At 42.5% G+C, this 13,987-nt stretch overlaps 1 protein-coding gene across 1 annotated transcript in view; it reads left to right on the forward strand.

Moving 5' to 3' along the window:
* The window catches only part of TCP1 (t-complex 1), a 176,731-nt gene that overhangs the window by 121,088 nt on the left and 41,656 nt on the right, over positions 1 to 13,987 (forward strand). Inside the window, exon 7 of the mRNA XM_033939260.1 lies at positions 1,519 to 1,645. Within this exon, the coding sequence (XP_033795151.1) occupies positions 1,519 to 1,645 (127 nt within the window). The remainder of the gene's footprint in view (positions 1 to 1,518; positions 1,646 to 13,987) is intronic.

A 13,987-nucleotide genomic window follows, 5' to 3' on the forward strand; every position in this document is an offset into this window, starting at 1 on the left:
TGAGGCTTGTGGCTATGACAAGCTGGTAGTTGGCAACAAACCAAGTGTGGTTTTGTTTTACAATGCAGCATGTTATTTTCCTCACTTCATTACTTAAAAACTGATAGGGTCTATGATTGATCTTGCTGGTAGCAATCTCTTTGTGCTGTAAAAAAAATAATTTCCACAGCTGCTAGGGCTTGTCACCAGGGTAAGCTATGCAGGAGGCAGAAAGAAAAAATGTTGGATGCACAGTCAGAAGGAAGTCCAAACAGAAACTAATTAAATCACCAGACAACAGAGGTAGGAAAAATGATTTTATTTTCAATTTAATGATCAAAATATGTCAGTTTTGAGAATTTATAATCTGCTATCTATTTTGCACTTTATTTGTCTTTTCTTCTATAGTTGTTACTGAGGTGACATTGCATATTTTAAAATCATCTGCCTTGACCTCTTTGAAAAATAAAACAAATATAAATGTCACGGCAATCACAGGCTGCCATCTGAGAATGTGGGTTTCAGCAGCTTCACCCTACAGTCCTGACCTGGCTCCCTCGGATTATTTCTTGTTCCGAGTTTTTAAGAAATTTCTCTGTGGACAGCGGTTTTCAAGTGATGAAGACATCAAGGAAGCTGTGCAGGAAAAGTGGATTAAGTGTATGGAGCTATCAGGGGACTATATTGAACAATAAAAGACTAGCTCTGTAGTCTCTTATATTGCCAAGGAGTCTAGGCTTTCTGTACAGGGATTTTTTTTTTTTTTTTACACAATTGTCTGTTTACATATGCATAGTGCCTTCTTTTTTCATGTAAATCAAGTGGTTTCATTTCTGACATTATCTTGGTGAAATTGAGGATAGCATGGATGCCCCATAAGTTGGACGCTTTCAGAGTGCTCATTCTGTGCGGAAGTGACAAATGCTCTCTAGAAGTCTGAACAGCTTTGTCTTGTTTCATGGACTGCTCAAAGGGGGAGGCAGCTTCTAACTCCTCATTTTGACAAGAGCTCAAGTGATCTCCTGGGTAGATGCACAGATGCTGACTCAGATATTTGCAAGGCAGCAGCTTGGTCTTTACTGATATGCAGAGGGCTCCTTTGGGGATTCCAGGATTTGTATATGTCCGTTTTGATTAAATGTCTCTCTTGGTATTGGCATACTGACATATTTCAGAAGATTCTGTTGATTAACTGGTTGGGGGAAAATAAGCTTTCTTATTATCTTTAAAAGTGTATTGTGTTATAAAATTATTCTTCTATGTAACTATATAATTTTTAGTGCACAATTGTAGTTTTAAAAATGAATAAAGAAGTTTAATAAGAGTTTCCTGCAAAAAAATAATAATAATAATGCACCACACCTTAGACTGATATTACTTGAGTTCAATTACTCCATTTGCTGATGGGGTGATATAACTCCTTTGGACTTGAAGTAAGGAAAGGAAATTCAGGCAAGACTAAATGTCACCATGTCTGGATGAAATGAAAATAACATGTTAATTATGGTGAAAATCTAATTTGAAACCATTTTATTTTAGGGATGATGAAGAGGATAATTAATGCAAAAATTGCCTGCCTGGATTTTAGTTTGCAGAAAACCAAAATGAAGCTGGGTGTGCAAGTAATTATTTCTGATGTGGAAAAACTGGACCAAATTAGGCAGAGGTATGTTTCACTTAATGTAATGAACTATAAATTTTATGGTGGAAGCAAAGAGCTGTTGGTTGAAGTAGTTGTCAAGTTTGTCAATTTTAGTTTGATAGTAAATTTATTCCAGATGAGATTGATGATCCTTTTATTTTTGAACATTCTACCTATGTAGTCACACCAGCCTATATTGGGATGGTGATGTTCTGAATTTTCCCAGAAACTCATACATGGTACTGTTAATGCTGAAATATAGAATTAAATGTATTAGATCTTTAAAAAAGGCACCAGGGTATGAAATCTCTTTACAGATTTTTCTGATGCCTCCCTCTCATCTGTGGAAGCATGCAAATAGTTTAGTTTTTGCACTAACCTATGATTTTGATTTTAGGAGGCACGGCATTATATTGTTTGCTTGAGCATTTTTCTTACATAGATTTTCTATGTCTCCTGACCTAATTAGGAAGAGTTGACCATGTCCTTGACTGGATTTCCTCCACTATGTAGCCTCTTTTCTGCTGTTAGCATCTAAGATACCCTCTTCTTCCATCAGCTTCTGTGCTCATTAATCCTTTATTGTAAGCATCAAGAAGCAAACTGGTTACTGCACTAATAATTTGCCTTGTCAGTGAATATGCTTGAGAGATTTGCCTGCCTACTGCTTCCATTGTATGCATATCTTCTCATGTGTATTCATTAGGGAGTTCTGAAATCCTTATCCATTGATGGCACTTAGGACTGGGAATGAATTCCAAGGATTTGTTGTGTTCGGGCAGGAGTGATAGTGAAGTACAGGGGACAGTGCAGAGGAGAACATAAGAATTGCCATACTGGGACAGACCGAAAGTCCATCAAGTCCAGTATCTTGTTTCCAACAGTGGCCAACCCAGGTCCCAAGTACCTAGCTAGATCCCAAGTAGTAAAACAGATTTTATGCTGCTTATCCTAGGAATAAGCAGTGGATTTCCCCAAGCCATCTCAATAATGGCCTATGAACTTCTTTTTTTTTTTTTTTAAGAAATTATCCAAGGATCTGCATTCCTTCACAAACGTTTTTTGAGTTTAACTTCATAACAATAGCAGGCTTAGCCCATCCCCAAAAAAGGGGTGTTCTGTAGATGTACATTAGAGAATGACACGGAGACAAATTTTTCCCTGTGGGAACTCAATTTTCCTGTTCCCGTGAGTTGTTTTGTGTGGTTTTTTTTTTCCTTGCCCCTGCCCCATTCCTGCAAGTTCCATCCTCATCTGCACAAGCCTCAAACACTTTAAAATTTTAAGTGTTCGAGGCTTGTGTGGTTAAGGCAGAGCTTATAGGAATGGAACGGGGACAGCGACAGATCTCACGGGGACGGGGACATATTTGTACCCTTGGTACTCTAGTGCACATCTTTTGTTTTAAATGTACAGCTAAGACAGTGGGACCAAGAATAGTGATCTTAAGACACTAAAAAGACCATGAAAATCTTAAGGTAATGATCGAGAATCTAGTATTGCTACTTTAGTGACAATGTGAGTGGAGTGTAAAAAAAAATAAGTTGTTTCTTTGAACAGAGAAATCTTGCCAGGAGTCTCATCCTATTATTTTTTTAGAAAACTATTAGAGCTTCCTAATGCTTTTTAAATATAACATGTATTGTGTACATTCTAGAAATTGATTAATCTTTTTGAACTGTATATTCGCTGCATGTTCAGCCTTATCTGCTGTGAACTGCCTAGAACCATTTGTGGTCTGGCAGTATATAAGAATAAATTATTATTATTCCAGCTGGCTATTACCGTGTTTCCCCGAAAATGAGACAGTATCTTATATTCATTTGGGGCCCAAAAAAGGCACTAGGTCTTACTTTCGGGATATGCACATGACCATCTCTCCCTTCCTCTCCTTCACCCCAATTCTTCCTCTTTCCTTTCTCTCCCCCACATGTGCAGCATCTTTCTTCCCTTCCCTCCTCGCCGACCACGAGCAAGCCCTACCTTCATCCGAAGCAGCGTCAGGCCGGCAGCACTCTAAATAGGCTGCTTGGCCTTGTTTGTCAGGGATTTCACTCTGCCGTGTTACTGATGATGTTAACAGTAACGTGGCAGAGTGAAATCCCCAACAGACAAGGCCAAGCAGCCTTTTTAGAGTGTTGCCAGCCCGACGCTGCTTCTGTTGAAGATAGGGCTCGCTCACAGTCAGTGGGAGGGAAGGATGGAGGGTTGGCAGGGGTTCAGCTGCGTGATGGGGGGGGGCAAGGGGGGAGCTGGATTGAAGAGTTGCCAGCAAATCCCGGGACTAGGGCTTATATTAAGACCTTTCCTGAAAATTATGCTAGGGCTTATTTTCGGGGTAGGTCTTATTTTAGGGGAAACACAGTAATAAGATTAGACAGTAAAATGTACTGTAGATTAGAGGCAATTAACCCTCATCTTTGAGGGCTGCAAATGGGTTTTATCCTGGTTTTCAGATCAATAAATTTTAATATTTAGTCTGATAACACTTGCAGAGCTTAACTGCTGAAACAGATATTTCACCTAAATAACAAATAAGTCTAGTTGGAACCTATTCAAAGGCAGAAATCTGTGCTGTAGTTTGTCTAGATATTTCTGCTACTATATAATCAGTGCTATTAACTTGTCACCTTCTTTTAAAACAAGTGGTGCCTGTATGTACAATCATACTGTCTGTGCCATTCCTTGAACAGTTACGGTTTCCATTTTGTGTAGAAAGTTTCATAATATGTACAAATATGGATAAAGTTTCTTATACTGTAACCAGTTTACTTTCTGAAATTGGGTAATATCCCATTTATTTGCTGCCATACTGATTTCAGTGGTTTGTGCAGTTATACGCATGGGATAGAGCATAACGTGTCTACTGCAAATTATGATGAAACAGGCTTATTGCTTCATCTTAATCAGAGGACTGCACATGCACCCCAGTTTTGATAGTGCAAACAGAACAATGTACAAAACAAATGTGTAAGAAGTATACTGAAAGATGAAAGACACATTGAATGTCTCTTTTAGTGTGCTAAGTTAAGCACTTATGCAGGATCTTTTGGCATTTGCATCCGTTGAGCATGCCTTTGGGGAGAGAGCTTGTCAGGGGCAGAGAATGGGTGTGTAAGCCGTAACCAGTTAACAAGTACAAAATGCTGCTATCTGACTCCTGAAGACTCTCCACATAAGAGACCCAATCACTCCGGGGTTGCATGCTGCCAACTGGCTGCCAATCGACAAATGATGCATATTCAAAGGCCTACAAACTATTAAATGACGTGGAACTGGCCTGTATGGCTTTCAAACTTTCGCCCTGAATCAACCGTGTTGCTAGCAAGAAGAAAAGCGATTATGTGTGCCCTAGGGACACAGTCTCCACCTGGAGAATGCCCGAAAAAGATCTTACTTGCACTACTTACCACGCCTCTGGAACAAACAAACTACCCAAATAAGATCATTAAAGGTCTACTGAACTTCAGGAAGACAATAAAAACTCCTCTTCCCCTGACCTTGAGAGTGCGCTAATATAAATTCCCTGAACCTTCTGACAAAGTGCCCCAACTCCCGCTGTCTCAAGTCTCAAATACTATGTCTGATCATACCATCTTCTCTCATACAATGCTTTTGTCACATTGTTTGCCATCTTTGTCTTATTGTACTATACTGTAAACCATATTCACCGTACTATGTTTGCCATACTATGACTGCCATGCTACACTCTCATACCATGTTTACCACACAGTGTGGTTGTGCCTTGTCTCCCGTGTCATGTTTCGTCATGCATGCTTTCCTTACCATTTTTTCTGTCACGTTATATATACTATGTTAGCCATGCTTCATAATACTATGTTTGCTATATTATGTTCTGCCATACTATGCTTGCCATGCTTTGTCTCACCATACCATGTTTTGTCATATGTTTTACCATGCTTGTTAACTGTTAGCATGGCAATCATTGTTTGAAAGAGAAGGCAATCTTCTACCACACTACATCTGAGAGTGTGGAAGACCATGTGATGCAGTGAGGAGAACAGATACAATATCTGCTACGCTTGGGACCCTCTCTTGCATCATCATTCAGCAGCATCCTTAACTTTTAGACTCCTGGGATTGCTTCAGTAAAGATCTTAAACCTGTATGGAACAATACATAACTAAATCGAGTTGCACCATGGCTGGAAAAAGCACTAAAAATGATAGACAAAGTGAAGCTGACTGATGACAAAATGGCGGATCCCAGAGTTCACTGAAGGCCAATTACAACAATTTACCTCGGCGATATCCAAGGCTGTAGAACCACAAATAAATTGACTCTTCAGCAGATCTTCCACTTGGAAAACCACTTGGGAGAAACTGTTGCACAAGTGAATTGGAAACTTGAGTTTCCACTATCGAAGATTCTTCCCATGTGGTGGCGGAGCAAGTTGCACTTTTGGAGCGCCGACTGAATGAATAAGCAAACAAATTAGGACCTAGAAAACCGGTCCTGGAGATATAATCTTAGGTTTCTTGGATTGCCAGAACACCTTCCGGATCAAATGCAGGGCACAGTTTTGATAAATTGGCTCGCTAAAGAGCTCCCTTTACCAGAGGGCATGGGCCCATTGTGTGTCTAAAGAGTTCACCGGGTGGGTACATCGAATGTGGACCGGCAGAAGCCTCATGTGGTGGCAGAATTGCAGTTATCTACACAAAGTGGAGGTACTACATCAACATCGCCTTAAGCAATATATTTTGGTATTTGAGGACTCTCAGATTTGCATATTCCAGGATTACTTGGTGGCCCTACAGGAATGTCAGCAGAAATTTCAACCTCTCTGCATCACGCTGGTGGATAAAAAGATCCGATTTTTATTTCTGTATCCAGCGATTCTCAAAACTCATGTCAATGGACTCTGGAAAGTATTTGAAACAGTGGAGGCCGCCCAGGAGTATATGCAACAGCTCACTTGACTGATGTTTTGTTTTACTTTTTCATGCAATTGAAGTTACACTTGCTGAATAGAACTATTGAATTACTTTATATGAGATGTTACTTGCATGCATTGTTGCTTAAGCATATTTCACATATGATGAGTATTAGGGCTCAGAGAAACAAAAAATGTCCAAGAAAGTTCCACAAAGCCGGAAACAGAACAAAAAAATGTGGAACTGATGATCTTGATTAGAACTTTTATTTGAATAAGGTGCAGAGATTGACAAAATGAATTGTATCCCCCATAGCCCCCACATACCCCCCAGTACCTTAAATCATCCCCGTGCCCCCCCCCAGTACCTTAAATCATCCCCCATAACCCCATACTCTTTTAAACACCCCCATACCTTTTAAATCATACCCCCGTACTTTTTTTTTTTTAACCCATACTTTTTAAATCATACGCCCACCTCACCCCATACCTTTTTAAATCCCTTCCTCCCTCCCTCGTTAGATGGCTCTCGTACTCGGGTCAGGAGTGCGGATGTCAGGAACAAGCGTTACACGTGCCCGCTTGGGCCAGCCTTTGTATTCTGAAAGGCTGGTGTCAGTTCTCGCGAGAACTGAAGCCACCATTCAGAAAGCAGCGGGCCCAAGCAGGAGCGCATAAAGTTTGCTCCTGACATCCGCGCTGGACCACCAGGCTGTTTAAAAAAGGGAACGACAGCGATGACGGGGGGGGGTGTTTTGAAAAGGTGCAGTGGCGGTGCGGAGAGGAGGGGTGTTTTGAAAAGGTACTGTAGGAGGGTGTTTTACAATGCTAAGGGGGGGGGGAGTACAAATTTGTGACTTCGCTACATAAGACACACCGAGATTTCCACCCACTTTTGGGTGGAAAGAAAGTGCGTCTTATGGAGCGAAAAATACAGTACACTTCCCCCTCCCTATTTGCGGTTTCAATAATCGCGGTTTTGATTATCCGCAATTTTTTTTTTTTTTTAGGGGAGTAAAAAACCCCTGTATTTTGGATCTTCCTTCCTGCATCCCAGCCTTACATGGTAGTCTAGCGGGCTTTCGGGGCAGGAGCAATCTTCCTTTGCTCCTGCCCCGTGCAGATCGCCAATAGGAAATGGCTGCCGTGAGCTCCTGTCATAGTCTCAGGAGCGTAGGAAGATTGCTCCTGCCACGAAAGCCCGCTAGACCACCAGGTAAGGCCAGCTAGACTACCAGGCTGCCCAGCCCAGAGAGGAATGATTTTCACTCTGCCCGGCCCGACACGGAAGCGGGGAAAGAGGAGAAGCACCTGCACTGGTCCCTACAAACACGCACGGAAGGAGACGATAGGAGGTAGAGACCACCAGGTAAGGTCTGGGGATGGGTCAGAGCCGGCACAAAGTTATTCACGATTTTTCACACTTCGCCATCCGGCTCTGCCCCTAACCCACGCGAATACTGATGGAGAAGTGTATCTAAAAAAGGGGAAGTCTTGATAATAGGTGATTTTAACATGCCAGATGTTGATTTGGGGTATCCCTATTGCGGGATTTTCTAGAAATAGGGAGATCCTGGATTCTCTACAAGGAGAACTGTTCCAGCAATTGGTAATGGAACCCACGCGGGAGGGGGACATACCGGACTTAGTGCTTATAAACAGAGAAAGTGTTTCAAATGTTACAGTAGGTGATCTGGCATCCAGTGATCACTGCATGGTACAGTTTAATATTAAGATAGGTATAGAAGGCTCATTCAAAAGCAAAGGTTCTAGACTTTTAAAAAAACTAACTTTGTTCGGATGGGGTTTTTTTACATCAAGGAATTGTCTGGGTGGGAACGTCTGGAAGGAGTGGAAATGCGGTGGGCAAAACTGAAAGGAGCGATTGTAAGGGCAACAAACCTTTTTGTGGGGCAAGTAAGAGGAAAAGAAGGCCTCTTTGGTTCTCAAAAGTAGTAGCTAAGAAGGTAAGGAATAAGAGGTCAGCTTTCATAAACTACAAAAGATCACAGAAAGAGGAAGACAGGCAAAAATATCTGGAAAAGTTAAGAAAGGCTGGTCGTGTAGTCAGGAAAGCAAAGATGGAAGAAAAAATAGTCGACATAGTAAAAGGGGTAAACGAGACATTTTTTTTAGATATATTAGTGATAGGAAGTGCAAAAGTGGCACTGAGACTCAAAGGTGAAGGGGAGGAATATGTAGAACCTGATAAAGGCCGAATTGCTTAACAAATATTTCTGTTCTGTGTTCACGGCTGAAGCACCGGGAACGGGACCACAGAAGACAAACGTGAATAGGGATGGAGGAGTAATAGACCCTGATCGATTTTCTGAGGGTTGTGTTCGTGAGGAGCTATTTAAAGGTAGACAAAGCAATGGGGCCGGATGGTGTACATCCGAGGGTGCTGAAGGAACTTAGGGAAGTTCTGGTAGCTCTTCTGACTGATCTTTTCAATGAGTCGAGAGAGTCGGAGATGGTACTGGAGGATTGGAGAAGGGCGGATGTGGAAGTAAGGAAGAAGTTGGGAATTACAGGCTGGTAAGTCTGTCTTCTGTGGTAAGCAAATTAATGGAAATGCTTTTAAAATGGAGAATGGTGAAGTTCTGGAATCCTGTGGATTACAGGAATGGAGGCAACATGGATTCACTAAAGGTAGATCTTGTCGGACAAATCTGATCAATTTCTGTGACTGGGTGATCAGAGAATTAGATAGAGGGTGTTCTAGATTTGTATTTAGATTTTAGCAAAGCCTTTGACAGTGTTCCATACAGACGTCTAATAAATTGAATGCCCTCGGGATGGGTCCCAAAGTGACGGGCTGAGTCAAGAACTGGTTGAGTGAAAGGCGACAGAGGTCGCTCTGAAGAAAGAGATGTTACCAGTGGTATGCCTCAAGATTCTGTTCTTGAGCCTGTTCTTTTTAACATTTTTTTATAAACAATATTGCTGAAGGACTCTCTAGTAAGATTTGCCTCTTTCTGGATGATACAAAAATCTGCAATAGAGTAGACATGCCGGATGATGTGAATAACATGAAGAAAGACCTGGCGAAGCTTGAAAAATTGCCTGAAATTTGGCAGCTAAAATTTAATGTTAAGAAATGCAAGGTCATGCATTTGGGCTACAAAAACCCAAGGGAACGGTACAGTTTAGGAGGGTGAAGAACTTAGGGAGGCCAAATTCCGAATGGAGGAGTCTTTAGCAAGGAACATAAAGAGAGGAGATAAATCCTTTTTCAGGTATATCAGTGACAGGAACAAGAACTCAGGTGGGATAGTACGCCTCAGGAAACCAGGGGGAGACTATGCAGAAACGGACTCGGAGAAAGCCCAACTGTTAAATGAATACTTCTGCTCAGTCTTCACCCGCGAGGCGCCGGGACTTGGTCCTCAGCTGCAGACAAGGGTTGATTTAGCTGAGCCATTTAGTAATTTCGAGTTTACGCCCAGCAGTGTCTACTGCGAGCTGTCAAAACTCAAGGTTAACAAGGCAATGGGGCCTGACAACCTACACCCCAGGGTGCTCAGGGAGTTGTGTGATGTCTTGGCGGAACCGCTATCCGCACTCTTCAATCTCTCCCTTAGTACAGGTGACGTCCCGTTGGACTGGAAAATGGCTAACGTCATTCCACTTCATAAGAAAGGCTCCAAGATGGAAACAGCAAACTACAGACCGGTGAGTCTCACATCAATAGTGAGCAAACTAATGGAAACTCTAATCAAACGCCAATTGGATACGATCATGAACGAGGAGAATCTACGTGATCCCCGTCAACATGGATTTACTAAGGGGAGATCCTGCCAATCCAACCTGATCAGCTTCTTTGACTGGGTGACGAGAAAGCTGGATGTTGGGGAGTCCCTGGACATCGTATACCTGGACTTCAGCAAAGCATTCGATAGCGTACCACACCGCAGGTTGCTGAGCAAAATGAGTTCTATAGGATTGGGCGACACGCTGACGAAATGGATTGGGAACTGGCTTGAGGGTAGGCTTCAGAGGGTAATGGTGAATGGCACACCCTCCGAAACGACGGAGGTGATCAGTGGAGTGCCACAGGGCTCCGTCCTGGGCCCGATCCTGTTCAACATCTACATAAGAGACTTGGCAGAAGGTCTCCGAGGTAAAATAACATTATTCACTGATGACGCCAAGCTAAGCAATGTAGTGGCCAAGAGTACAACAGACAAAAACTCAATGCCCGACAACATGATGCCCGACAACATGATGCACGACCTACTACTACTGGAGCGCTGGTCTAGGTCCTGGCAACTCAGCTTCAATGCCAAAAAATGCAAAGTCATGCACCTGGGCAGCCATAATCCATGCAAGACTTACACCCTAAATGGCGAGATCCTAACAAGAACTGAAGCAGAGCGTGACCTAGGGGTGATCGTCAGTGAGGATATGAAGGCTGCCAATCAAGTGGAGCAAGCTTCCTCCAAAGCAAGGCAAATCATAGGTTGCATACGCAGGAGTTTCGTCAGCCGTAAGCCTGAAGTCGTTATGCCATTGTATAGATCCATGGTGAGACCACACCTGGAGTACTGTGTGCAATTTTGGAGGCCGCATTACCGAAAAGATGTGCTGAGACTAGAGTCGGTGCAGAGAATGGCAACCCGGATGATCGCGGGTCTCAAGGATCTCCCTTACGAGGAAAGGCTGGATAAGTTACAGCTCTACTCACTCGAGGAACGCAGAGAGAGGGGAGACATGATCGAGACGTTCAAGTATCTCACGGATCGCATCGAAGTGGAAGAAGATATCTTCCTTCTCAAGGGTCCCACGGCAACCAGGGGGCACCCGTGGAAAATCAGGGGAGGGAAACTGCACAGTGACACCAGGAAATTCTTTTTCACTGAGAGAGTGGTTGACCGCTGGAATAATCTTCCACTTCAGGTCACTGAGGCCAGCAGCGTGCCTGATTTTAAGGCCAAATGGGATATATACGTGGGATCTATTCACTGAGTTAGGTGGGGAAGGGTCATTGCGGTGGGCAGACTGGATGGGCCGTGGCCCTTACCTGCCGTCTATTTCTATGTTATGTACACAACAGAAAAGCAGGACTTGGGTGTGATTGTATGTGACCTTAAGGTGGCCAAACAGGTTGAAAAGGTGACAGTGAAAGCTAGAAGGATGTTAGGTTGCATAGAGAAGAGGTATGGCAAGTAGGAAAAAGGAGGTATTGATGCCCCTATATAAGACTTTGGTGAGACCTCATTTAGAATATTGTGTACAATTCTGGAGGCCACACCTTCAAAAAGATGTAAAAAGGATGGAGTCTATCCAGAGGAAGGCTACTAAAATGGTGGGTGGTCTTCATCATAAAGCATATAGGGACAGACTTAAAGATCTCAATCTGTATACTTTGGAGGATCTGTATACTTTGGAGGAAAGGCAGAAGAAGGGAGATATAATAGAAGTTTAAATACATACATGATGTAAATGTGCATGAGTCGAGTCTCTTTAATTTGAAAGGAAGCTCTGGAACGAGAGGTGATAGGCTGCAGAGTAATCTAAGGAAATACTTTTTACAGAAAGGATGATAGATGTGTGTAACAGTCTCCCAGAAGAGGTGGTGGAGACAGACTGTGTCTGAATTCAAGAGGGCCTGGGATAGGCATGTGGGATCTGTTGGAGATAGAAAGAGATAATGGTTACTGTGGATGGGCAGACTAGATGTGCCATTTGGCCTTTATCTGCCATCATGTTTCTATGTTTCTCTATGGCAGATTGTCAACATAAGGTTATGGCAAGAAAAACCAGGAGAGACACCGCCACAACCAAATAACAAACGAGCAAACAGTGGAGACTTTCAAAACACGTGTAGTCATTTATTCCAGAAATCTGCTTTGTGCGGTGGCTCAACATGCACATGTTTCAGCTTAAACGGCCTGCTTCAGGAGCCTTATTTTTAAACACTATATATTTTGCAGAATACAGTATATCACAGTTAAGGACATCTTCTCAAAAGCCACCTCCAATGCAAGTCCAGATGTTTAGAATTAGAAGCGTGTGCTTTAACAGGTTTCCAATATGCCAGTTTCAAAAGTAACACAGGTAAAGATCCTCAGGCAGCCACAATGGCAAAAAAACCTCCAGATATCATCTTCTTAACATGTAAGGGGTCTTCTAACAGGTCATCTGGAAATTACTAATATTGTGGCTGTGAACTTTCCCTCTGCTACTTGCAATCTACAGTAAGTGGACTATGGCCTGACCAAGTTCTAGAATGTATTTCAAAAGTATGCATAGCCTTGTGCATGGCATGTTCCCCAAGCCAGAGATCTATTCTAGAAAATGTGTTATGGGTATGAGAGAAGTATGTATAATCCCTCCCAGATATCATAAAGCCCCGATTTCTAACAAAAACATGAAACTGAACCCTTTCAGACTGGGCATACCCCATGGCATTGTTTGAATTATCCTTATTGGGATTCGGTGTCAAATTAAAATCCCCTCCCACCAACAAAGTGCCTTCTAGAAGATGCTGTAAAAGTTTAGTAAGTTGGGCAAAATAAGGGCCCCGATCCAAATTGGGGACATAGACATTAAGCAGAGTGAGTTAGTTGCAGCCCAGTTTTAATATCAAGAAAATATATCTAGCCCCCCCCCCATCTTATCCAGGACTACCTTATCCTTTTGTATCAGAATGCCCACTCCTGCTGTCGTTGTTTTACTGGTGTTAGCAGCCAAATAATGGTGAGGGAATTTTTTGTGCCGGAGTAGATATGCATATTTTGACATCAGGTGGGTTTCTTATACCAACACTATATCTGCTTGTAAGCAGATGGCTTCTTTAAATAAGAGGAACCGCAGGGGTGTTTGAGCCCCGCACATTGAGACAGTAATTTCAAGACGCATTCAAACTATCTCAAAGTTCAAGGCACAATGATATAATAGAAGTGGAAACAGCAAAGAGAGAGATAACATCCCTGGGTATATGATAAAACCACCAAGCATTTCTAGTATGATAAATTGGGGTTTCTCTCCTCCCCCCAATAACCCACTAGACAGATACAAACCCCTCCAAAGAGAGGGTTCTCCAAAGAAGTGATGTCTCCTCATACCTCTAGATGTAGCTCCTTATAAACTAAATGAATGTACTCCCCAAAGACACTAAAATAGAAGCCTAAAATTACAACCATCTCTTATAGAATAAGAATAATGCATAAAGAAAATTAGAGAAAAATTCTATCGATTGTAGCAAAGTCATAGTATAGTCACCTAAATGCTGAGCCCATATTAACCAGCTCAGAAAATAGGACAGTCCCCAGCTGAAACAAATCAGTAAAAGCCCTATACGCCATCCAACTCTGCAGAATCCAGTGAGAGCGGTCTCGAGCGTTGAACTGGTCTCCAGGCATCTGGATCCATGTTGCCAGCATGGACAAAGCAGGTTTAGGCTTGGGAAGTGATGATTTAGGCTCCCGACTGGGCCCTTGTGATGTTGCAGCTAGTGCAGCTCC

Source organism: Geotrypetes seraphini, chromosome 3 (genome assembly GCF_902459505.1).
Source record: "Geotrypetes seraphini chromosome 3, aGeoSer1.1, whole genome shotgun sequence".
In the NCBI taxonomy this organism is placed as follows: Eukaryota; Metazoa; Chordata; class Amphibia; order Gymnophiona; family Dermophiidae; genus Geotrypetes; species Geotrypetes seraphini.